At 42.7% G+C, this 26,221-nt stretch overlaps 1 protein-coding gene across 2 annotated transcripts in view; it reads left to right on the top strand.

Moving 5' to 3' along the window:
* The first annotated feature begins 1,065 nt into the window (after positions 1-1,065).
* slc16a10 (solute carrier family 16 member 10) overlaps positions 1,066-26,221 on the top strand; it is a 63,104-nt gene continuing 37,948 nt past the window's right edge. Inside the window, exon 1 of one of the 2 annotated variants that reach the window (XM_014205019.3) lies at positions 1,066-1,662. In XM_014205019.3, the coding sequence (XP_014060494.2) occupies positions 1,311-1,662 (352 nt within the window). In that variant the 5' untranslated portion in view covers positions 1,066-1,310. Of the gene's footprint in view, positions 1,663-14,913; positions 15,286-26,221 lie in introns of those variants that run through there. The other variant, XM_014205020.3, reaches the window with a different exon arrangement.

Raw genomic sequence — 26,221 nt, 5'->3', positions numbered from 1 at the left:
CATCTTGTCTTGTGCTGTTCTTTTCATAGATGTACTATTTAGCTCTGGTACATTCAGAAATGTTAAGTTTGAGAGGAAATAATTATACTTTTCACTGTGCCACCACAAACCTTCAGGTATAAAGATTTGCCTCCTTATGAAGAAATCACAACTGTAATTAGACAACTTGGTATATTTGTCAGCTTCCAGGTATGAAACATTTGCCGGCAGATGTGGATATGAAGTCAGAAGTATTGGTGTTAAATTGTTGGATGTTTCTGGGGATAGTTAACTTTGTACACAAGGTCGCTGTTTGACTATTGAGCTGCTAAATTCATAGTTAATATTCTCTTTTATTGAACCTTTATTTAACTATGCAAGTTAGTGAAGAACAAATTGTTATTTACAATGATTGCCTATCCCGGGCCAAACCCTAACCCAGATGATGCTGGGCCAATTGTGCACCGTCCTATGGGACTCCAAATCATGGCCGGTTGTGATACAGCCTGGAATCAAACCACTGAGATGCAGTGCCAGAGACCACAGTGCCACCTTGGCTATGGCGTTATATTGAAATCAATAGCAAAAATAGTACAATTAAGTCTTATTTAAAGGAAGTTATGTTTAAAAGTGTTAGATTTCGTTTTTTATAATGTATAGGCCTACTGATCATGGGGATAATTCAGAAAACTTTGGGTAATAGGCTACTTATGAAAACAGGTAATCGCCCCCTTCCTAACCACCATTGTATGTAAAGATAATCTGGATTGATTACATTTTTTTGATTATGGACGTTAACTTCAATACAGCACAAATTATAGTTCTGAGACTGCTAAATAAACTTTTGCCTTGCAAGCAGAAGTTATCTCCTCTGTATAACCAGGTGAAACAAATGTGTTCTGGATCTTCTCTTTAATGTTTTTTTCAAATGTTTCAATCGCTACAGTAATTATTCAATGCTCTGGCGTCATACTTTAAAAAGACAGCAATGCGTCCAATCAGCGACAGATACCGGCATAATGTCTGCACAACCCGCCCCCCGGGTATCTATTTATACAATATTGCAACACTGGTGTTTTACACTACTGACAGTGCGAGCTGGTGGTAGACATTTTCAATACGAATGGATGCATCTTCCAGGTAACAATTCGCTGAAAAGGAGATGCGAAGTATTCTTATTTGTAGATAGACACGTTTAGGGGCATACCATTATCTGATTCTCTTCAGTTGAGTTTGGCTGCAGCTTGAGAGCGCACCATTTAGACTAGTTACCGGTATATTGCTGTCATCATATTTGACAGTGTTAAAAATCTGCACAGTCGTTCCAAGAAATGACAGCAGGTACCAACATGACAGACATTGAATCTGATGCAAGTAAAGAAGCGGTCGCTGCGGAGCCTGCGGAGGAGACACCAATGAAAGCAGAGGAAAAGCGCTCGGATGATGCTGAGGAAAAGAACGAGAACGGGGATAGTAAAGGAACCATCCAAGAGCAGGTTCCCGTGACTGTGGAGGAGCCCGAGTTCGTGCATCCAGAAGGAGGATGGGGTTGGGTGGTTATGCTGGCTGCAATGTGGTGCAATGGAGCGGTGTTCGGAATCCAGAACGCCTTTGGCATCCTGTTCATGTCCCTCCTGAAAGAATTCGGCTCACCAGAAGACGATGACCTCAGGTTTAAAACAGGTGAGTTCACAAAATGGGTAGTGGGCACACGAGCACAGCAAGCTAGGTAGCCAAATACCGTAGTAGGCGTAGTGCATGCATAATCAAATATTTGTACTCCTTTTTGGCTGCATTTCACAAAGTGAAATTAATTATTGCACCTTCTGGTATGTCTAAGCCACGTAAATACGTTCTGATTAGGCAATGGCATAAAACCCACACTAATCCAAAATACAGTTACCGCACGCTCTACTCTAGATTGTTTTCTGTCAGTCAGCGATGCACATGACTAACTCATTCGTTGAACGTTAGCCCAGTGCGGTTCGTTTTTAGGCCGGCATTTCAATAACAGTCCGTCAGTCGCAAACAGCCAGCTAGCGTGCCAAATAATTGTATATAAACCAGTGGATACTAGCTACATGCCTCAATTGGAAGCTGGCCTCATTCAACTTAAGCTTTTCATTTGTAAAGTTGTGTAAATCATGTCCAGCTCCCCGGTGTCCCCCTACGTTTAGGTGGCTACAGGTGTGCAGGGTTGCATGACAATCATATCTGTTCTACTCTTTTGTTACTTTACACCCCTCTCAACCGGCCCCTGACAGTAAAAGTGATTCATTGTGTGGTGGAAATCTTTGTCCGCCCTCACTGACATAATATAACAACATTGACATTTGTCATTTATACATCTGCTTATGTTAGCAAAATAGTTTCTGGCTATCTGCATACTTCCCTTCATTCCCGTATGGCCATGTACCGATTACTAAGAACAGGGCAAGGGGCATATTTCCGCTCCCCCTGACTCTCTGACTCTCTCTCTCTCTCTCTCTCTCTCTCTCTCTCTCTCTCTCTCCTCTCTCCAGTCTCAATGTGCATTCTTTGGCAGCTGCTCTTGCAGTGCATACAAAACTCATTAAATGTTCATGAAAGAGCAGGACCCCAGAATACCTTAGCATTTCAAGGTTAATGTTTCAGAAAATAAGCCCATGAAAGATTGTGTTCTCATTTGGCTGTTAGTTAAAGCTGGAATCCTTAATGGTGGAACTGCCACGTCTATTTGGGATATTAGAACAAAGTAGTTACTGCGCACAACGAATACAGCTCCCCCTCCCCTCACACGCGTTAGAACCGCAGAATATGTGTTGCAATTGTTTTTACTACACTGCTCATCTCTGTTTCTACGCTCCTCACTTCTGTTTAGTCAACAAAACAAACAAAAAATGCGCCTGGGGTCGACCAGCGGTGCTGTTTCACCTTTCGCGATCTCAGCTTTAATGGATATAAATTACACTGTCATTTCATCCTTACAGTATTGTAATGAAACAACAGGGAGCAGGTTTCGAACCCTCGACCTTCAAGCCCAAAGTCCGGAGCGCTATCGACTGTGCCGCAAAAGCATGCTCGTCCGGCAGAGTCGATTTCCGCGCTTATAAACCCAGGGTCGTTACAGTATTAAATAAGAAGAACATCCTTTGTATAACACAGGCATAACAGTTTGTGTGGTAGACTTGATTTAGCCCTGTCTGAAACAAATTACCACAGCTCTCTCAGTTTCGGGGCCATTAAAATGTTAAAACATGCCTGGAAACGGTCTGTTCAGACCGTGTTCATCAGCCACCTGTAGCTGATGTTATTGGGGGTTTCTGTTGATGTGTGAAGGGCTCCATTTGGACACTAATAAATGTGCGAGAAGGCTATTTTCCACGCTTTGATTAGGTTAACGTGTTAAGAAGACTCGTTGTGTAGACTATGACCCTTTTCAAAGGGAAGGTCATGCATCAAATGTAGGATCAAAGCTGGGAAGATGCACAGTCCTTGGCAGTGTTAATCATCATAGATTTGATAAGGCAATCAGTAATCACCCTTTTCCTCACATTGACATTGTTCTGATTATTAGGAAGATTTGCACAAGTGATTAATCCAGATCTAGATGAATCAGATCCTGTTAACTGATAGCTACTAATCAAAGCATTCACTTAATCAAAGCATTGTCACATTGTAATTACAATTCATTATAATTCAAACTAATCACTCATTGGTCATGGATTTCCTTGTTATATTGTTTTTCTTTAGTACCATACTTAGTAGGCCTACTGAACTCAGATTATTCCCCCGCCCCAAAGTGTAAACCTAGTCCCCCCTTCCTCAGTCTGAAATGAGTAGCAGGGATTGCGTCAGCGCGCTTCAAGTACAGCTGTCGCCCGCCTTCCACTTTCCCTCGTAGTCCCTCTCCAGTTGTCAGAGAGGTCTCACCTAGGGAGAGCCTGAGAGGAACATAATCCAGCTAGGCACTCTGCCAGTAGATACCGGTCCCAGACAGTGGGGGTGCTTCTGGAACCTTTGGCAACACATACTGTGCCTTCGGAAAGTATTCGGACCCCTTGACTTTTTCCACATTTTGTTACGTTACAGCCTTATTCTAAAATGGATAAAACAATTTATAATTCTCAGCAATCTACACACACAACCCCATAATGACAGTGAAAACAGGTTTTTAGAATTGTTTTCATATGTATTGAAATAAAAAAAGATACCTTATTTACATAAGTATTAAGACCCTTTGCTATGAGACTTGAAATTGAGCTTAAGGTGGATCCTGTTTCCATTGGTCATCCTTGAGATGTTTCTACAACTTGACTGTAGTAAATTCAATTAATTGGACATGATTTGGAAGGGCACACACACACACCTGTCTATATAAGGTCCCACGGTTGACAGTGCATGTCAGAGCAAAAATCAAGCCATGAGGTTGAAGGAATTGTCCATAGCGCTCCGAGACAGGGGAAGGGTACCAAAAAATATCTGCAGCATTGAAGGTCCCCAAGAACACCATGTTCTCCATTCTTAAATGGAAGCAGTTTGGAACCGCCCAGCCAAACTGAGCAATTGGGGAGAAGGGCCTTGGTCAGGGAGGTGACCAAGACCCCGATGGTCACTCTGACAGAGCTATAGAGTTCCTCTATGGAGATTGGGAGAACCTTCCAGAAGGACAACCATCTCTGCAGCACTCCACTAATAAGGCCTTTATGGTAGAGTGGCCAGACGGAAGCCACTCCTCAGTAAAAGGCACATGACAGCCCGCTTGGAGTTTGCCAAAAGTCACCTAAAGATTCTCTGGTCTGATGAAACCAAGATTGAAGTCTTTGGCCTGAATGCCAAGTGTCACGTCTGGAAGAAACCTGGCACCATCCCTATGGTGAAGCATGGTGGTGGCAGCACCATGTTGTGGGGATGTTTTTCAGCGGCAGGGACTAGGGGACTAGTCAGGATCGAGGCAAAGATGAACAGAACAAAGTACAGAGAGACCCTTGATGAAAACCTGCTCAGGACATCAGACTGGGGTAAAGGTTCACCTTCCAAAAGGACAAAGACCCTAAGCACACAGCCAAGAAAATGCAGGAGTGGCTTCGGGACAAGTCTCTGAATGTTCTTGAGTGGCCCAGCCAGAGCCCGGACTTGAACCCGATCGAACATCTCTGGAGACACCGGAAAATGGCTGTGCAGCAATGCTCCCTGACCAACCTGACAGAGCTTGAGAGGATCTGCAGAGAAGGGGAGAAACTCCCCAAATATAGGTGTGCCAAGCTTGTAGCGTCATACCCAAGACTCAATGCTGTAATCGCTGCCAAAGGTGCTTCAAGAAAATACTAAGGGTCTGAATACTTATGTAAATGTCATTTATTTTTTATTTTTTATAAATTAGAAAATGTCTTAACCTGTTTTTGCTTTGTCATATTGGGTATTGTGTAGATTTAATCAATTTTAGAATAAGGCAGTAACGTAACAATGTGGAAAAAGTCAAGGGGTCTGAACTTTTAGAAGGCACTGTATAATGTATATTTTGCCGAACTCTGGGTATGCCTTGTTTGGATTGCTGGTTGGCCGCCAGAGAGGAAACGTGATCATTTCAATACATTGTTGTATGGCTGCAGAAGTAACGGGGAACATATAGGAAGGGGTTTCTGGAAGTCTGTTTAATCAATATGGAGTAGATGGATCATGAACATAGCAAGACGTTTATTTTATTATCTTGTTGTAGAATACCAAAGATCAGCCCGGTCTTCATCAAGAAATTGAGTAATCTCTAACTGGTATTAAAGCCTCCTTGATGTTAACACGAGCATACTCAATGGTCCCAATAGGGTTGAGATGAACTGGAACCTCAAATTAGCTGTCACTCAGGTAAAGTAGACTTTTTAAATTGACCCTAGACAACATCCATTTAGGCCCATCTATAAACTTGATACACCAACATGAGCCCCTTGACCCCTTCCTATCCAGTCAGATCGTAAAGGTGTTGACTCTCCATTCACCAGTTGGACAATTTCCTGTTAGGTGCTGTTTGTCTCAACAGTTGGACTAATGACCTCGGTCAACATTCATTGACGTCCTTTCTCTCCCCAACGTGGGGGTTCAAGGGGGGAAGATTGTTGGGTTGCACAAATGCTACCTAAATTCTACCTGCCTCTGTCAGGATGTAGAAGTGCAAAGGAAGGCCGTTGGTTGGAGGCCCATTGCTTTCACATGACCGGAGGTGTTGATATTAAGACTAGTTTAAATTGATGCTCAATCGATCATCCTAATTGAACTTTGTCCCTTCCGTCTATGGAATTTCTTTCACAGAGCGAGGTGTTTTTAGATAGTGAATCACTAATTCGGTTCCGTGTAACAGGGTTAACAAGATTGTTTAAAATGATTAAGATTGTATTGAACTCCGTCAGATTGGTCTAATTTTACAAGCAATTCATTTCATGATGAATTGTAACGACATTATTTGTAAATTAATTCTCAATGACCTGTCAGGGAAAATTGGGTTGGATGGGAGATAAAAGAGATGCTTTCAGAGTACTACAGATATCGTATCTTAATTTGATCACTGTTGTCACAAACTTGTAGTGTAAATCAAGTCTGAAATTTTAAAGTGGAAAGTACAAACTTTACAAGCCTTTTTAAACATTGAATACACTAACTCAAAATGCATCAACTTCTACAAAAATATCCATGAACCTTTTACTGCAGTGGGCTAAATTAGGTTCACTGAGTGTTTCTTGGAAGTCTTAAACAAATTTACTTTGAAACAAAAGTATACACCTCACACACATGGTTATGGGCCTGTACCATGTCAGATATAGACTTGAAATGTATTACATTTTGAGTTTGCATCCCAATATTACACTTAGTATACATCACACAAGACTCAAATATAACAAAGCTGTTTCACATAGAAGCACTGGATTTTTTGCGGTAAAAAATAAAATGTTGAGTAATTATGAAAAATATGAATATAATTCCACCCATGACTCCGCTAGGTCAATTGACTGAAGGAAAAAGGGGTACTTCTAATTAACATTTCCTGTTGCAGGATTATTTTCCTGCTGTGAGAAACTGGTCACATTTAAGATGGTACACCTGTATAATCAACCATGTAGTTGCACTTTTTAAGCCTATACGCTATTACCAATTTTCATTTATGCTGTTATTCATACCTTTTTTTAAAACATATTTTTCTTAATATTAACATTTGAAATATATATTTTGATTCAGCCATCACAGTATCAGCCATCACAGTATCAGCCATCACAGTATCAGCCATCACAGTATCACATAAGTATCAGCTATCACACCATGTAAAGCGCGTGTCAAACTCATTCTACAGAGGGCATAGTGTCAATGGGTTTTTGCTCCTCCCTTGTCCTTGATTGATGTATTAAGTGATTAGTAAGGAACTCCCCTCACCTGTTTGTCTAGGTCTTAATTTAAAGGAGAAAACAGCAGACACTAGACCCTCCGTGGAATGAGTTTGACACCCATGTTGTAAAATAAACATTTTTTCTTCATAAAATGCAATACACTGGATTTATTTCAACTCCGTCAGACATAATAAAAGCCTTTTTTTATTTTTATTTATTGTCCCAAAATTTTTAAAAGGCCTCGCTTGTTTCATTTAGAACATCGGATTATTCAAATATGTAATACAAATCTCACCATTGTTGTTTTAAACAACATTTATAAAGCAAACATGACTTCAATAGTTTAAGCATATGTTGCAGAACAGTGGTTCAAATATTGACAGAAAAGAGATCTTAGTGGGGTTAGCCATCAGTGACGGAGTTGACAACCTATTCAAAACCATTGAATTAGGAATTCTCATTGCTCAAAACTGACATATTTTTTACCTCAAATTCAAGTAAAAAAAGGAAAATATTGCAAATTATTCATTTGAAAATCCCCAATTTAAAAACAATCATTCTATCAGATCCTTCAGCACTCTGACAGAGTTGAAATAATATAAATTTTTTTAAATCTGAGCTGATGTTTTACGGAGTTGCCAAATTGCATATTTATCTTAATTATTCAAGTGGCATACGTATTACAAATTGTTTTTCCTCAGTTGCTTTATGACTAAAAACTAATTTTAAAATGAACATTTTAACCATAACTCATTCTGTCTTAATCTATAAGGGAGATGGAGTTGAGAGGTTATGGTTGTGATCGTGGTGATTTCAATATTGTTTAAATCTATCAAAAGTAGAGGTCTTTCGGGACCATGCATTGTCTTGTTGTACTACATGCAATCAGGAGATGAAGAAGGGGTTATGGTATAGCTGGCCCTGCTCAGTCCTGACTAATTTACAATTTTATACAAATCTGAGTTGACCAAAACCCCAGATTATTTTAATTTTATTTTTTTAGGAGTCAAGGTTTTGAGAGAAATATTATTTAAAGTCAGAGAGGGCTATTGCAAGAAAGTACACAAAATCCTTTATCCCTTTTTTTTACAGTTGAAAAAAATTTAAGTTTCCTAGCCGGACAAGGATTGTTAAGACTTTCATGAATCTCTGCAATAATATGTAAACGTTTACCATTTATTTATATAAATTCATTTTCAGGAACAAAGACTAGCCTAAGTGTAGGCATGCACAATTTAAAAAAATATTGGTAGTGTTTATTCGACCTGTATTTCTCAACTGATACATCTTGTATTGATCACTTATGGGATGCTTGCCATCATAAGATGTGCTCTATTTCTATGGCACTACGCATGACTAAACTGTAATCTTAAACCACAGACCGGGTTAAAAAGTTTGGTGGACTGGCCCTCATCTGCTTAGGTAGATGGCTATGGGTCTCTAAGAAATTCTGTATAAAATACATTCTTACTGGTATTCGGGCCTCCTTGATGTTTAAACTAGCAGACCAGTTTTTTTTGTGGCCAGCCTGCAATTGTTCATGTCGACTAGAGAGTTCTTGAGGTGTAAAATGCATGGCATTATGCTAGCGTTATCACAAGCTGTTCAGTTGAAATGGAGGTTTTATGATTTTTATTAGGATCCCCATTAGCTGACGCCAATGGCATCGTTTTACTGTGGATATAGATACTTTTGTACCTGTTTTCTCCTGCATCTTCACAAGGTCCTTTTACTGTTGTTCTGGGATTGATTTGCACTTTCCGCACCAAAGTACGTTAATCTCTAGGAGACAGAACGCATCTCCTTCCTGAACTATATGACGGCTGTGTGGTCCCATGGTGTTTATACTTGCGTACTATTGTTTGTACAGATGAACGTGGCACCTTCAGGCGTTTGGAAATTGCTCCCAAGGATGAACCAGACTTGTGGAGGTCTACAATTTTTTTTTCTGAGCTCTTGGCTGATTTCTTTTGATTTTCCCATGATATCAAGCAGAGGCACTGAGTTTGAAGGTAGGCCTTGAAATACATCCACAAGTACACCTCCAATTGACTCAAATGATGTCAAATAGCCTATCAGAAGCTTCTAAAGCCATGACATAATTTTCTGGAATTTTCCAAGCTGTTTAAAGGCACAGTCAACTTAGTGTATGTAGACTTCTGACCCAGTGGAATTGTGACTAAGTGAAATAATCGGTCTGTAAACAATTGTTGGAAAAATTACTTGTCATGCGCAAAGTAGATGTCCTAACCGACTTGCCAAAACTATAGTTTGTTAACAAGAACTTTGTGGAGTGGTTGAAAAACGAGTTTTAATGACTTCAACTGTAGCAAAAAAGACACTAGACAAAAATACTTTTCATAATTATTAGTATTTTTTTTATCCCCTTTTCTCCCCATTTTCGATCTTGTCTCATCGCTGCAACTCCACAATGGGCTCGGGAGGTGAAGGTCGAGTCAGGTCGAAACATGACCCGCCAAACCGCGCTTCTTAACCCGGAAGCCAGCCACCCCAATGTGTCGGCGGAAACACCTTTCAACTGACGACAGCGTTCAGCCTGCAGTCCCTCGGCCCACCACAATGAGTCGCTAGAGCACATTAAGCCAAGTTAAGCCCCCCCCCCCCCCCCCCCCCTCAGCCAAACCCTCCCCTAACCCAGACGACGCTGGGCCAATTGTGCGCCGCCTTATGGGACTCGCAATCACGGCTGGTTATGATACAGCCAGGGATCAAACCCGGGTCTGTAGTGACGCCTCTGTAGACGGCTGCGCCACTCAGGAGGCCCCACTTTTTTTTAAAGACACAAATTTACACAAATGCAACTAAAGAATAATGATATGTGGGTGTGTGTAGAGTTTGTTTGTGTGCATCTATCAGTAACGCATAGGCCATGTGAGTTTATACACACAAAGGTTTGGATTTGAACTGAGGGTTAGGTACAGTATTAGGAAAGCCAGGGTGAATGTTGCAAATATTGGCTTAAAGTACAGTGACCACTGCTCCTACCAGGGAATAGCAGAACATGTCTGAAAGCATATTTGGCAGTTGCAACCAAGTTACATGCGTACCAGGGCCTGTTTAATTTCAGTTGGAATGTATAAAGACATTGTTTGATGTTGAAATTTATGTTGTTCATCCTGAAAGTGCTAGAGCAATTCTTTAAAAGTGGATAGAGAAAATTCCAAACATGTTTATTCTCTGGTAGCCTATTCAGTTGCAATGCACAACTAGTCTAGCAATGCTGATGTCAAAGAACTGGTGTATAGACTTAGGTCTAGATAGCATTAGATTTGTACTTTTACCTTTTTCTATTTATGGTGCACCTCACAAAAGAGCATGAACTGCCATGTCAGGGGAATTTAGCTAAAGAGTAACTTCTTGAATAAATATATTTACACCCAGAGAAAAGAGCAAGGCATTTAACCTCAGGATTCAACTTCAACCTAACTATTGTCCAGGTTTGCTTATAAAAAAATAAAAAATAAAAATGTCATCTGGGTGTTGGGACTGTGAAAACAATGCCAGCCCCTCTTGGCCATTTGCCATAAATCTTAACTTTTTAACAAGCAAATCTGTTCCATTTTGTGTGACTCAAGCCACTTCTCCTAATCAGCTGTACAGGCCGGGTGTGTCGGGATGCTATAAAGACACCGCTGGCCTGCACAGTTCTGTGTAGGAAAATTGAATATAATGTTGCAGGTTTTTATTTTATTTATTATTTTACTTTCTTATTTATTTTTAATTCTAACTAAACTTCTCCTTCAAGAATGTCAGCCTGACCGTTGGCCAGGTTAGTTGGTCATCAATGTGGGTCATTGCCGCTCACAGTTTAACTGACGTCATGGCATTTAGACATTTCCCCAGAGCTGCCAAATCTAAATGAAAATCTAGAATCCCCTTTTTAATCCAATTAGTATGGTCCGTGGTTACCCCTGCAAATGGGGGGCAGGGGTACAAACTCTTTGCTTTGGGCCTAGGCTTAGCCCTCCCGATGAAAACCGAATGAAAGCCACTTGATCCCCATTCAACTTGCCAACTGAAAAGGATAAACAAATTATTACTAGCTAATCTAGTGGTATTAGTTGTGTGAGGATAGCGAGAGAGGAGTGATCACAGATCAGGTGGTGTCTGTAAACTCATGGCACGTGTGTGTGAAGTACGCGTCCCTGTCAGTAAATTATCCTAACACCTTACTGGCTATCAGGAGGGGGACATGTAAATTCATTGTGCGGGTATGTCTCGACTGTGCTGTGATGAGGAGAGGGCAGTCAGGGACAGCTAGGCTGTACTGGCCAGTTACTGTTGGTTTGATGAGGCGTTGTGCCCCTCATTGCCCCAGTACTAAAGATCTAAGGAAGAGCACTGTTCCAATTTCCCAGCAGGCTTCTTTCTATTCTGTGCTCTTCTGCCACAAGTGAGCAATTCAAAGTTGCTAGTTGAGGGTCAGAGGTCAGGGTAATCTTTCTGCCGGTATATTGTGTGGTCTTGTATTCATCATCCTGTCATGAGGTAGTAAATATTTCTCTATGGCCTCAAAACAGCTCAGTAGTTCTTAATGCTTTACGATAATGGTTAAGGAGATTTGCGTAGAAAAAAAAAAAAGACCCTCGCCTTTTCTGTGCGCTGTGGTCAGGGGTGTCATGCAACCCAGAAATCCCAGTACATTAAGATGGCTGGGGTGTGGTCTGTTTTTCAAACGCCTGAAACAGATCTTTCCTGCAATCTAAAGTCATAATCATCATGCTTAATTCTATGTAAAAAATGTATATTTTTCTGCATATCTTAGCATACCTCTTGAGCTGTCTGTATCCTCCTGACTTACTGTTGAAGCACTTCATCAGAAGCACACTTTTTGTAAGTAGTTAACTGTTGTCTCCAAGTTTAGCTGGAATTTAGACTGAAAGCATTTGACAAATGTGATTGGTTGACTATGACATTGGCCTACGCTGCGCAGAATATCACATCTCAACAACTATTGGAGAAGTGTTTAACATCACCAGTAACACATCCTTATAGGTATATAGAGCTATATATCTCAGTACCAGTCAAAGGTTTGGACACACCTACTCATTCCAGGGTTTTTCTTTAAGTTTACTATTTTCTACATTGTAGAATAATAGTGAAGACATCAAAACTATGAAATAACACATGGAATCATGTAGTAACCAAAAAAGTGTTCAACAAATCAAAATATATTTTATGTCTTGATGACAGCTTTGCATACTCTCAACCAGCTTCACCTGGAATGCTTTTCCAACAGTCTTGAAGGAGCTCCCACAAATGCTGAGCAATTGTTGGCTGCTTTTCCTTCACTTTGTGGTCCGACTCATCCCAAACCATCTCAATTTGATTGAGGTCGGGGGATTGTGGAGGCCAGGTCATCTAATGCAGCACACCATCACTCTCCTGCTTGGTCAAATAGCCCTTAAACAGCCTGGAGGTGTGTTGGGTCATTGTCCTGTTGAAAAACAATTGCTAGTACCACAAAGCCCAAACCAGATGGGGTGGCGTATCGCTGCAGATAAATAAATCACGAACAGTGTCTCCAGCAAAGCACCCCAGCACAATAACACCACCTTCATGCTTTACGGTGGGAACCACACATGCGGAGATCATCCAGTCACCCACACCTCGTCTCACAAAGACGCATGTCGGTTGGAACCAAATATCTCCAATTTGGACTCCAGACCAAAGGACAAATTTACAGTACCCGCAAAACACCAGTCTCAACGTCAAGTGAAGAGGCGACTCCGGGATGCTGGCCTTCTAGGCAGAGTTGCAAAGAAAAAGCCATATCTCAGACTGGCCAACAAAAGTAAAAGATTAAGATGGGCAAAAGAACAGACACTGGACAGAGGATGTATGTATGTCAAAAGTGCTACATCACAGCAAAAGAGGCAGGTTGGAATGTCTGACTGAAATACGGGGACAAATCAACCTCTTTTTATTTTATTATTTAAAAAAAAAAATTAAATTTGTGTTTTGAATTTGTTGATAAAATGCAAGACATGATTGTTTGGTTCCAGGACAAAGGGCCAGCATGTGGGACTGTCCCGCACAATCCAGGACATGTGGTCACCCTAATTCCACACCTAGCTTCTCCATTTCTATCCCACTAACAGTGACCCCAGAAGATAAGCCAAGTATCATCACTCAAAAAGAGATCATTTTAAAATAAAAAAATGTGGATAAATATCCCTTTTAGGAATTACCATGATTTATTTCACCACATTACAATCCACTCCAGAGGAATTCAGTACCTTGTACAAAGTAAATAAATCTTCATGTTCTTCAGTCTTGGCTGTTCCCCTTGTCTCTCTAATAAGGCTCTGGTGAGATTAGAGTGAAGCCTGTGCCAGGCTTGTCTGGTCACGTGGCATCATGGTTCACTCCCCTACACAGTACACACAGGCCTAACTGTGCCCGCCCTCCTGCCTAAGTGCAACTCCACAGCCTATGCCAGTGCCAAAGCTGAACACAGGGAGGCTTGACAGTTGGAAACCTGATCAGCCTATCATAGCGTTGGATGTTGGGGCGTGGGGAGCAATAAGCGAAGCCCCTGCCAGGTCACTGGCCTTCACATCTGTGTAATGGGCTTGGGCTCCCATCTGCTCTCTCTCTCTCTCTCTCTCTCACTCCCCTAAAGGAGTCGACTTTGTCTCTTCTGTCCTGGGCTCTTTGTGTACCTCCGACCAAATCTTTGGGCTACCCAAGAGTTAACACTGTCGAAAAATAGGCAGGAGAGCGCGTCCTTGTGAGACTGAGGTGAAGGGAAAACCGGCCAGCACTTCCCTCCATTCTATTGGTATAGTCACTTGATAATAAGATGGATGAGCTACGATCATGGATTTTATATTAATGGGATGCTCTAGCTGTAATATTCTCAGTTTTTCAGAAACATGGCTTTTGGACAAGATGCTCTCCCCCTTTTGCCATCAGAACAGACTCAATTTATCGGGTCGTGGACTCTACAAGGTGTCGAAAGCTTTCCACATTGATGCTGACCCATGTTGACTCCAATCCTTCCCACAGTTGTTCAAGTTGGCTGGATGTCCTTTGGGTAGTGGACCATTCTTGAAACCACAGGAAAATGTTGTGTGAAACCCAGCAGTGTTGCAGTTCTTGACAATCCGCCTAGCACCTACTACCATACCCCGTTCAAAGGCCCTTCAATATTCTCTTGCCCATTCACCCTCTGAATGGCAACATGCACAATCCATGTCTCAATTGCCTTTAACCTGTCTTCTCCCCTTCATCTGCACTTATTTGAGGTGGATTTAACAAGTGACATCAATAAGAGATAGCATTTAGCTGGATTCACCTTGTCAGTCTGTCATGCAAAAAGCAGGTGTTTTGTATAGTCAGGCCACAACAACAAGCTAGCACTTGATGAACTGTACGAGGCTATGAACCATGCACCCAGAGGCTGCTTTTCTTGGGATTTTTATTCTGCTTCACTAAGACACACGTGATGCCCAACTTCTATCAACAAGTCTCCTTCACCACTAGGGGCGATTAGAGAACATTGTTACTCCCCCCCCCCCCCCTGGCAAATCAGATCATGACTCCATACTTCTGCATCCTGTTTACAAACAAAAGCTCCAACAGGAAGTACCTGTGATGCGCCATAGAAAAATTGTCCACCATAGCAGAGGCTATCCTGCGAGACTGTTTTGCTAGTGCTGACTGGAATATGTTCCGGGACTCCGCCGACAGCATCGGCGAGCTAACCACCTCCGTAACCGGCTTCGTATGGAAATGCATCACCAATGTTATCCCCACAGTGAAGGTAAACTGCTTCCCCAATCAAAAGCCCGGGATTAACACAGAGTTGCACGCTAAACTGAAGGACAAAGCTACCGCTCTCAGGGCTACTGCAGCCAACCCTGAGGCTATTGCTGAGGACGCGAACGCGTACAAGAAGTCTCACTACGACCTCCGCACAGCCATCAAACAGGTAAAAGGACAATATCGGAACAAGGTGGAATCCTATTATACCGTCTCCGATGCTCGACGCATGTGGATTTTTTAAAGGTCTTTAAACCGGTCAACACTAATGGCCAGATGGTATTCCAGGGCGTATCCTCAGGACATGTGCAAAAACCAAACTGAACACAAGGGCGCCGTTTTCAAACCCCACTGACACACTGTATTCTGATGGTTAGCAATGCTAACAAGTTCATGTAAAATCCCATAGAGAATACGAACTTAATGCTAACAAGTGCATTGCGAACATTTTATACAGTGTCTGACCTAAACTATACCAGTAACTCAAATGCTACACAGTTTGTTGCATGCACAAAACAAATATTAGACAGCAAGGCTCTTGATCCAGGAGGGGATTTGCTGCTGTTACCAAGCAAATGCTGGATTTTGGAAGAAGCTAACCACTTAGCTAGATAGCTAACCAGCTACTAAATAGCAAACCAAATGCACACCTGCAGAGCATTTAAGACCAATTAACTTAATAGTTATTAGATATCTAGCTGTCAATCATTTAGTTGTGAATTAGATACTGTAATTATGTCACCTAGTGCATGTTGATCAACAGTGAGGGACTCAAGACAACGTACTCTAGTCATTGAGTGCTTGTAAACAAACACCACGTCACACATGACTGGTGACTCAACCTGGTCTCAGAGCATTTTGTAGTATTCTGTACGTAAATCCAAGACACCCCATTTTAGAATGGTATGGTTACACAAGACAGATGGTTACTTAAGGCAAAAACGGTTTGTTGGGGTGGATGGGTAGGCGTATAATGCAAACGTCTAGCAACCCAAAGGTCGCAAATTCGAATCTCATCACAGACAACTTAAGCATTTATCTAATTAGCAAATGTTCAACTACTTACTACTTTTTAGTGACTTTGCAACTACTAGCATGTTAGCCAGTGGAGGTTGCTGAGGAGAGGATGGCTCATAATTATGGCTGGAACAGAGCAAATGGAATGGCATCAAACCACGTTCGACGCATTTGATACCATTCTACTAATTCCACTGTTGACTGCAGGTATTTACTTAAAGTGGCTACAAATATTCACATTTATAAGAACTACAACTAAATAGTTTCAACGTTATTGACGTCTTTTTCCAAATACCCCGGTATATGGTATTCCGCTCAAGTCTAGACTGAACACCCCTTTTGGTAAGAGTCGGCAACAACACCTCTGCCACGCTGACCCTCAACACGGGGGGGGGCAGGTGTGTGTGTGCGCTTAGTCCCCTCCTGTACTCCCTGTTTATCCATGACTGTGTGGCCACGCACATCATTAAGTTTGCAGACGACATGACCATGGTAGGCCTGATCACCAACGGCCTACAGGGAGGAGGTCAGAGACCTGGCAGTGTGGTGCCAGGACAACCACCTCTTCTTCAATGTCAGCAAGACCAAGGAGATGATTGTGGACTACAGGAAACAGGAGCTGTGCACACCCCTATCCTAATCGACAGGGCCACAGTGGAGAGGATCAAGAGCTTGAACTTCCTTCATGTCCACGTCACTGAGGACTTAACATGGTCCTCGCACACCAGCACAGTTGTGAAGAAGGCGCAGCAGTGCCTCTTCCCTCAGGAGGCTGAATTGATTTGGCATGGCCCCTTAGATCGTTAGGAACTTTTACAACTGCACCATCGAGAGCATCCTGACTGGTTGTATCAGTCTGGTATGGCAACTGCACTGCCCTCAACCGGGAGCACCTACAGAGGGTGGTGCGGACGGCCCAAAGCATCATTGGGGGTGAGCTCCCAGGCATCCAGGACTTACATGCCAGGCGGCTTCTGAGAAAGGCCTGAAAAATGTACAATCTCCAGCCACCCGAGACATGGACTGTTCTCCATGCTCCTGTCCGGCAGACTGTACCGGTGCATCAAGGCTCAGACCAAAATACCCCTAAACAGCTTCTATCCCCTGGCCATAAGACTATTAATGGCTAAGAACTACTGCTCCCCCTCACACCTACACTGCTGCTAAAATGATTATTGATTTTAGATGTATTACTACCACTACACTGATGCTCATTGATTAGTGACTTCCATTACCATTAGTATCGGTCTATCCTGCTACTGATCACTATTGCTATTGACATGTACAGTGCCTTCGGAAAGTATTCAGACCCCTTGACTCTTTCCACATTTTCTTACGTTACAGCCTTATTCTAAAATGTATTAAATAAAAACATTTCCTCATCAATCTACTGTACACACAATACCCCATAATGACGAAGCAAAAGCAGGTTTTTATACATTTTTGCAAAAATAAAATACTGATATCACATTTACATAAGTATTCATACCTGTTACAGCCTTGTGTCTTCTTGGGTATGACGCTACAAGCTTGGCACACCTGTATTTGGGGAGTTTCTCCCATTCTTCTCTGCAGATCCTCTCAATCTCTGACAGGTTGGATGGGGGAGCTATTTTCAGGTCTCTCCAGCGATGTTCGATTGGGTTCAAGTCCGGGCTCTGGCTGGGCCACTCAAGGACATTCAGAGACTTGTCCTGATGCCACTCCGGTGCTTAGGGTCATTGTCCTGTTGTAAGGTGAACCTTCGCCCCCAGTCTGAGGTTCTGAACGCTCCTCCATTGATCATCCTTGATGTTTCTACCACTTGATTATCCCTCAATCCTGACTAGTCTCCCAGTCCCTGCCGCTGAAAACAATCCCCACAGCATGATGCTGCCACATCCATGCTTCACCTTAGGTATGGTGCCAGGTTTCCTCCAGACGTGACACTTGGCATTCAGGCCAAAGAGTTCAATCTTGGTTTCATCAGAGCAGAGAATCTTGTTTCTGGTCTGAGAGTAATTTATGTGCCTTTTAGCAATCTCCATGCGGGTTGTCATGTGGCTTTTATACTGAGGAGTGGCTTCCGTCCGGCCACTCTACCATAAAGGCCTAATTGGTGGAGTGCTGCAGAGATGGGATAACCTTCCCCAAGGACAACCATCTCCACAGAGAAACTCTGTCAGTGACCACTGGGTTCTTGGTCACCTCCCTGACCAAGACCCTTCTCCCCAATTGCTCTGTTTGGCCGGGCGGCTAGCTCTAGGAATAGTCTTGATGTTTTCAAACTTCTTCAATTTAAGAATAATGGAGGCTGCTGTGTTCTTGGGGACCTTCAATGCTGCAGAATACTTTTGGTACCCTTCCCCAGATCTTTGCCTCGACACAATCCTGTCTCGGCGCGCTATGGACAATTCCTTCGACCTCATGGTTTGGTTTTTGCTCTGACATGCCCTGTCAACTGTGGACCATATATAGGCAGGTGTGTGTGTGTGTGTGTGTGTGTGTGTGTGTGTGTGCCCTTCCAAATCATGTCCAATTAATTGAATTTACTACAGATGGACTCCAATCAAGTTGTAGAAACATCTCAAGGATGATCAATGGAAACAGGATGCACCTGAGCTCAATTTCGACTCATAGCAAAAGGCCTGAATACTTATGTAAATAAGGCATTTCTGTTTTTTATTTTTAATACGTTTGCTAAAATTTCTAAACCTGTTTTTGATTTGTCATCGTAGGGTATTGTGTGTAGATTGAGGAAGAAACACATTTTAATCCATTTTAGAATAAGGCTGTAACGTAACAAAATGTGGAATAAGTCAAGGAGTCTGAATACTTTCCCGAAGGCACTGTGTATATTACCATCAGTATTTATATATTCCTGCTACCAGCCTATCACGCCTACACTGACACTCTCATGCGCACACACCCACCCACCACTTATACCGCTGCCATACTGTTTATTATTAATCCTGCTACCAGTCACTTTCTCCTAATCCCTGCCTCCATGTACACATCTTCCTTGCACTATAAGCGTACCACTGTACTGTGCTTGTGACAAATGAAACATGAACTTGAACTTAAAAGAATGCCAGGTGGGTTTATTATAGGTCCGAAGTCCTGACACTTTTGGAGAGCCTAATGTTAGTGTAGCTGTAAAATAACTTTGCGTCGCTCGTCCCGCTTGTTTTGATATAATGTGAAGTTCATGCTGAATGATTGATTGACATCTAGCTGCTAGAGTAAACAGGGGTTCACACATATAACGCTGATATTGTTTTGCCTAGCTATGGAACAAAAACGGACAGGGAGACGGATGAGATGATGCTGCTAACGATGTTTTCTCTAGATGTGAAATTGACCAGTTTTCAGGGATGAAACAGAAAATGTTATTTCACTAGATCTCCTAGTGAGCTCAAACTGTGCTTCTCTGCAAATGATAGTTGCTATGACTGCCCCCTGGTGGTTTTGACTGGCAAGAGCGTGAAGGATCTGACAAGCCAGTGACCTGCTGGAATCCAGACCCATTCTTGACCTGCTGCCCGTCGCCAGCATAAAATCAGTACGATAGACCCCAAACATGGACAATGATTCCAACGCAACTAAGACTGCATAACGCTGTGCAAGTGTCTGGAATTCTCTGACACGGCATTCCATCTGTACAGGTCGTCAGGTTTGCCTCACTGAAAGTGATTTGACTTTTTTTGATCATTTGTAAATGCGGAAGCAAATTAGGATTGCGCAGCAGCCTGGGATCGAGATGTTCGTTTTTAGGCCTTATCCCAAACCTGTCCCTCCTGGCCACGCAGAGTGTTCCTCCTCAGGTTAATCTGCCAGCTGTCCTGTTCGTTGCTGGACCGAGCTAGTTCTCCCAATCTGAGTTATATAGCTGGGACACAGTGTTGCTTTCCTCCCAGGCGAGATCCCACAGACCTGCTGGGGGAACAGGAAACAAGGTGGAGTGGGACGAGGCCTTTCCTCCTCCTATTCCTCTCCTCCGTTACTCCCTCCATCTCTGGGGGTCTCCAGCTCCGGTTCTCCAGGCCAACAGCAGGAGCTGTCTGAGAACGGACCACACAGGGTAAAGTTTATTTTATTTTCATAAAAAATGACAATGGTTCCATGTCTGCCTGTGGTGGAGGGAGGGATCTTATCAAGCGTTCTTTTAGAATAAACGCTTTGCATCGCTCTATCAGTCTCTCCTTCCTTGTCCTGAGCTCAGCCATACAAAAGACAGGCATTCCCAGCCTTGTTTTCAAAGTGGTGATTTAACATTTACAAGCTATGGCTCTAGTGGGCCTTTGGGTTTCATTCAATACTTAATGCGTCGGCTGTTTTTTTTTTTTTTTACGGCTGCGACAAAACTATAGCCTACTGGAGACGTGCACAAAAAGTGTTGGTATGACCAAGTATGGGCAGTTGGCACACATTTTTAAACGAGTACGTGGACGAAAGCTCCTCAAATGTTTGATGATCAGTAAGCGGGTTAATGTTTGACAGAGCATTTGATCTTTGTCTCAAGTAAGCTTGACACTGCGTTTAGGTCAAGGTTGTTGGGAGATGACGTGTGTGAGTAGGTAAACACACTGGCGGAAAGCGCAGCAGCACACAGCCCACAGTGGCTGCATGAGCACCGATTTTTATTTATTATTATTATTTTTTTTGTTGGCTTCCTGATCATGATAGTCGACGTCAGCCCATAGACTGAGGGGCTGGAAAAAGGACACCAGCGAATGACCTTCAGTGACCGAGCACCTACAGTAGTGCTTTGGAAACGGGTACAGCATGAGTCAACAGAAGCTTGACCATGTGCAGAACACCAAGTCCCTCTGCTCTGAACACCCCTTATAGAGCAGGCAAGTGTAATGCCTTCCAGCAGGGAAGGAGTGAGAGGCGAGGGAATGACTGAGGCAAGTGCAGTGTAGTGTGTAGAGCAGACCTGGGTTCAAATAATTTCAAAAATCATTCAAATACTTTTAGCATTTGCTTTAGTCTTCCTGCAGTGCCAGATAGACAGGGTTTGCGCTCTTGTAACTATGCTATTGGTTCCATTGCACCAGGCAAGCTCAATCGAGACCTCATAATGAAATGATTTCAAATAGTATTTGAACCCAGGTCTGTGGTTGTGCAGTGTACAGTGAGGCCCAGGTGTGGACTGGAGTAGTGGACTGTGGCCCTCCATGGGGGCTGGAGGATTAACCAACTAACTGCTCTAATTATTGGTGTAATTGCCAGGAGCTCTGGTAATGTCATGATTGGGGCCTTTCTCATTACTGCTGGTCTGGCCTGGAGGTGGGTGTGTGTGGGTAGGGGGCAGTGCCGATGAAGCACCAGACAGGAGTGAATGGAGCCGCTGGCAGCCTAAGCCGGGCGTTATAACATTTGTCAGTGTAACACCAAGGTGCTCAGGCCGAGCTGGACAATATTGGCCCTCCTCCAAATGGAGACTGGCTTCCTGTGAGCTAAATTGGGCTGATCAGTTTAGTTCTGTAATGACATCTCTCCGATTAGTTCTCTCTCAGACCGTGTCTGTCTGTGGGGACTGGGGATGACTTGTCTCCGGTCATTGTCAAACCCAAAGAGCCCTGTTTCCTTGGCAACAACACAGATTCTGACTGCCATAATACTATTGGTTAGGGGTCCATTATAATAATGAATCTGAGAGGAACTACAGATTTCTTTTTCTGGACTGAATCATTCAGATGTTTTTTTTTCTTCTTCAGATTCTGACATGTTTTGAAGAGCCATATGTGTAATGTCTTTCCCTGACGTCTGTGTCTTAGAGCAGTAAATACTCTTTTGTGGGCTGAATGTAAAGGGAGAGGGTTTTAACAACTGGTGAGGTTGTTTCAGGATTGTGGCCGTTTTACTCTCCAACTCCCCTTGGGGCACATTTAACATCATGGCCTGGCCTGCTATGCTCAAAAACATGCTCAACATATGGAGCCTTGTGTGTTAAACCCATTAACCCTACTCTAGTCTACTCTCCTCCTCCTCTTGGATACATCTCTGCTCCAGTCAGTTAGCCTCACAGTCTACTCTTTGTCTCTCTGACACCAGAGGCTTTATGTTATACAGATACTGTACAGTAACAATAGCTTAGTCGTTGTGTACTGTAACTGTACAATCTCTGAGTCAGTCTTCCTTCGAGTCAGAGGTGACTGGGTCTAAAATTAGTCCGACAGGCTGATCATAATGCGACGTGGCTGTGCTGGCTGGTGGTGTTGAGGCAGCGTTGCTCTGGCGCTGTGCTCCATTTACTTCCCCCCTGATGGAGCCCTGACTGGGGCTTGTCCTGAGATGTCTGGGCTGCAGCATGGGCTGGGCTGGGGATGTGTGAGCCCTGCGGGACGGGTCTGGACCTGGGCCAGTTTGTCAACATCAAGCAGCTTAGCCTCCCCAGATCAAACCCAGGAGCAGGGACAGAGGCCATGGTCAGGACCGACGGGTCGGGTCGGCTAGAGTTACTGGGGCAGCCGAGCCAAGCAGCTCCTCATAGGAGTTAGCCTACTTCTCTCTTTCTAGCTGTTAGCCTACATCTCTTACCATCCTCCAAAACCCCTGTGTAGTTATGTAATAACATGAACAAAAAGAGTTGGGTCTTATTTTTTTGTGTCGACAAAGCTGAAGTGTAATTGAGGTTGCTTTTTATGCAGCTGCGGGCTACGTCACAACCTACTTCTGGGGTATTGTAATCTTTCTAGGGAAAGTAAAACCAGCCCATTATGTTTCCCAGTGAGCACCACCTGACACCGAAGTCCATGGATGTTGAAAAGACGTTGAAATTTGGTCCGTCCGCCCTGGCGTTGATTTCAATATCCAGTCATCCACAGATGTCTTTTTTTGGGGGGGGGGGGGGGCGGTCCGGACCAGCCATGATTTCAACGTCCACAGACCTAGACGTATAATGGCTTTGAGTTACTGAGCTGAGCTCCACATGAAGACAGATTACCGTTACCCCTTCACCCTCTAACCCCCGATCACTCTGCGCTAGGTTACACTTTATATCAGGTGAGTGGTAGTATAAGTCATACTGCATGGGAGACTAGTCTTGGATGGTGTGTCTTATAGAAAATGAGTCTGTTTCAACAAGCCCCAGTATATGGATAAAAACCTAAAGAAAGTAATTTTAATATTCCAACCCACACGCACACAAACATACCATATAGAATTGCCAGCTTCAGATCTGTATGTCTTCCTTCCATTGAGGCATTGGATGTATAGCGGATTTACAGCATATCATTAGTGCTTCTGCCTTAAGCCATTTCGTCACGTGTTTGCACAACCATAGTCCGTTAGACTTGCAAACAGTTTGATCACCGTATGTTCATAGATTTGGTATTCTATACCCTCCTGTAAACTATTGGATTAGCATAGCTGCGTTTTGGATCCTACCTGTCTGTGTTGCTTTATCATTTTCACTATAATACAAATTTGACTCTTGCTCTGATTTTTTTTGTTGTTGTTGTTTTTGTTTCAACTGCTCGAGCTTGTTGAGGTGTTGATGACCTAGTCGTTCTAAAGACAAGGTTGGTAACCGTAACAACAACCAACCTAGTTTCAAAACCCAGTGTCCCACAACCTGAGGTTACAATGAAATGACACCTCAACAGTGTGTACAGTTGAAGTCGGAAGTTTACATTACATACACTTAGTTTGGAATCATTAACTCGTTTTTCAACCACTCCACAAATTTCTTGTTAACAAGCTATAGTTTTGGCAAGTCGGTTAGGACATCAACTGTGTGCATGACACAAGTAATTTTTTCAACAATTTGTTTACAGACAGATTATTTCACTTATAATTCACTTTATCACAATTCCAGTGGGTCGGAAGTTTACATACACTAAGTTGATTGTGCCTTTTAAACAGCTTAGAAAATTCCAGAAAATGATGCTTTAGAAGCTTCTGATAGGTTAATTGACATAATTTGAGTCAATTGGAGGTGTACCTGTGGATGTATTTCAAGACCTACCTTCAAACTCAGTGCCTTTTTGCTTGACATCATGGGAAAATCAAAATAAATCAGCCAAGACCTGAGGGGGAAAAAATGGTTTACCTCCAAGTCTGGTTCATCTTTGGGAGCAATTTCCAAACGCCTGAAGGTACCACGTTCATCTGTACAAGCAATACCACGCAGCCGTCATATTTCTCAGGAAGGAGACGCCTTCTGTCTCCTCGAGATGAACCTACTTTGGTGCGAAAAGTGCAAATCAATCCCAGAACGACAGCAAAGGACCTTGTGAAAATGCTGGAGGAAAAAAGCCAGACTACAGTTTGAAACTGCACATGGGGACAAAGATCGTACTTTTTGGAGAAATGCCCTCTGGTCTGATAAGCAAAAATAGAACTGTATGGCCATAATGACCATCGTTATGTTTGGAGGAAAACGGGGGAGGCTTGCAACCTGAAGAACACCATCCCAACCGTGAAGCACGGTGGTGGCAGCATCATGTTGTGGGGGTGCTTTGCTGCAGAAGGAACTGGTGCACTTCACAAAATAGATGGCATCATGAGAGGGGAAATTATGTGGATATATTGAAGCAACATCTCAAGACATCGGTCAGGAAGTTAAAGCTTGGTTGCAAATGGGTCTTCCAAATGGACAATGACCCCCAAGCATACTTCCAAAGTTGTGGCAAAATGGCTTAAGGACAACAAAGTCAAGGTATTGGAGTGGCCATCACAAAGCCCTGACCTCAATCCTATAGAAGATTTGTGGGCAGAACTGAAAAAGCGTGTGCGAGCAAGGAGGCCTACAAACTTGACACAGTTACACCAGCTCTGTCAGGAGGAATGGGCCAAAATTCACCCAACTTATTGTGGGAAGCTTGTGGAAGGCTACCCGACACGTTTGACCCAAGTTAAACAATTTAAAAGGCAATGCTACCAAATACTGAGTGTATGTAAACTTCTGACCCACTGGGAATGTGATGAAATAAATAAAAGCTGAAATAAATCATTCTCTTTACTATTATTCTGATGTGTATGTAAACTTCTGATTTCAACTGTAAGTGAGCTAAGCTTTCCTCTCAGTGTAGGTAGGATGGCACACTGTACTTGTTGTCAGTGTGTGTTGCGGACCTGTGTTCAAATACGTGTATTTGAGTATCTGCTATTTAAAATAATTTCAGAGTATTTCCAAACATATTAAACTACTTATCTTTTGATTTTAAAAGACATCTCAATACATACTTTGAATGTATGTGAAAGTAATTGAGATATTTGAAATAATATTTGAACCATGAGCCCGTGTCCACAAAGCATCTCAAACGTCTTTAAAACCTGTTTCAAGACCACAACAAAACTCCCAGCTCAGAGTAGGTTTTAGAATGTTGTTAAGACAATGCCCTGACAAAATCTGAGCTAGGAGTAAAATAAACTCCTAAAAGTTTCTCAGCTCGTAATCACGACAGTTTGAGATACTGCAAAGGAAAGTTAGTGATGACGCTCATTGACATTGCTGCAAATGATGGGGAATAACCAATCTGTGAACTCTAGTCCATAGCACACTTCAGACAACCACGGTGAATGTGACTGTACATCAAATGTTGCAACGGTCAGGGCGGACTGGGACCAGAAATCGTCCCTGGCATTGCTATCATACCAGCTCATTTATTGCCTCGAGGGAAACGGTGATCATTTTCCGCAAATCTCCCAATTTAGACAGGCCCATTGGGATGACAATGGACCAGCCCATCTGGCATTTGGCAGAATTTCCCAATGGCCAGTCCATCCCTGGTAAAACGATTTGATATCATTTTCGCCTGACATGATCACTTTGCCCACTCTTAATTATTGCCTAATGTTGGCATGCATCTTTTTGTATTTCTTTTTAACCAATTCTGATGCTTGTTAAAAGTCGAATTTTGATCATATTACATATCAACACACGTCACTCCCGTTTAACAACTCCAAATCACTTTGGCACAGTAGGCATCAAGTCACTTTCCTTTATTGCGTACTGTACAACGTTTGAAAGGTATCATTTTCATCTAACACAATCAAAGAAACAAAACGTGTTTATTTATTAGCCAAGTGGTTTAAAGTATTTAGGCATATCGTTGTCAAAATTGCAAGAGATACTGTTGCATGTAAGTCTAGATTAT

The sequence above is a fragment of the Salmo salar genome, chromosome 06 (genome assembly GCF_965601325.2).
Source record: "Salmo salar chromosome 06, fSalSal1, whole genome shotgun sequence".
In the NCBI taxonomy this organism is placed as follows: domain Eukaryota; kingdom Metazoa; phylum Chordata; class Actinopteri; order Salmoniformes; family Salmonidae; genus Salmo; species Salmo salar.
Note: the sequence above shows the minus strand (reverse complement) of the source record. Positions and strands in the feature narration are given on the sequence as shown.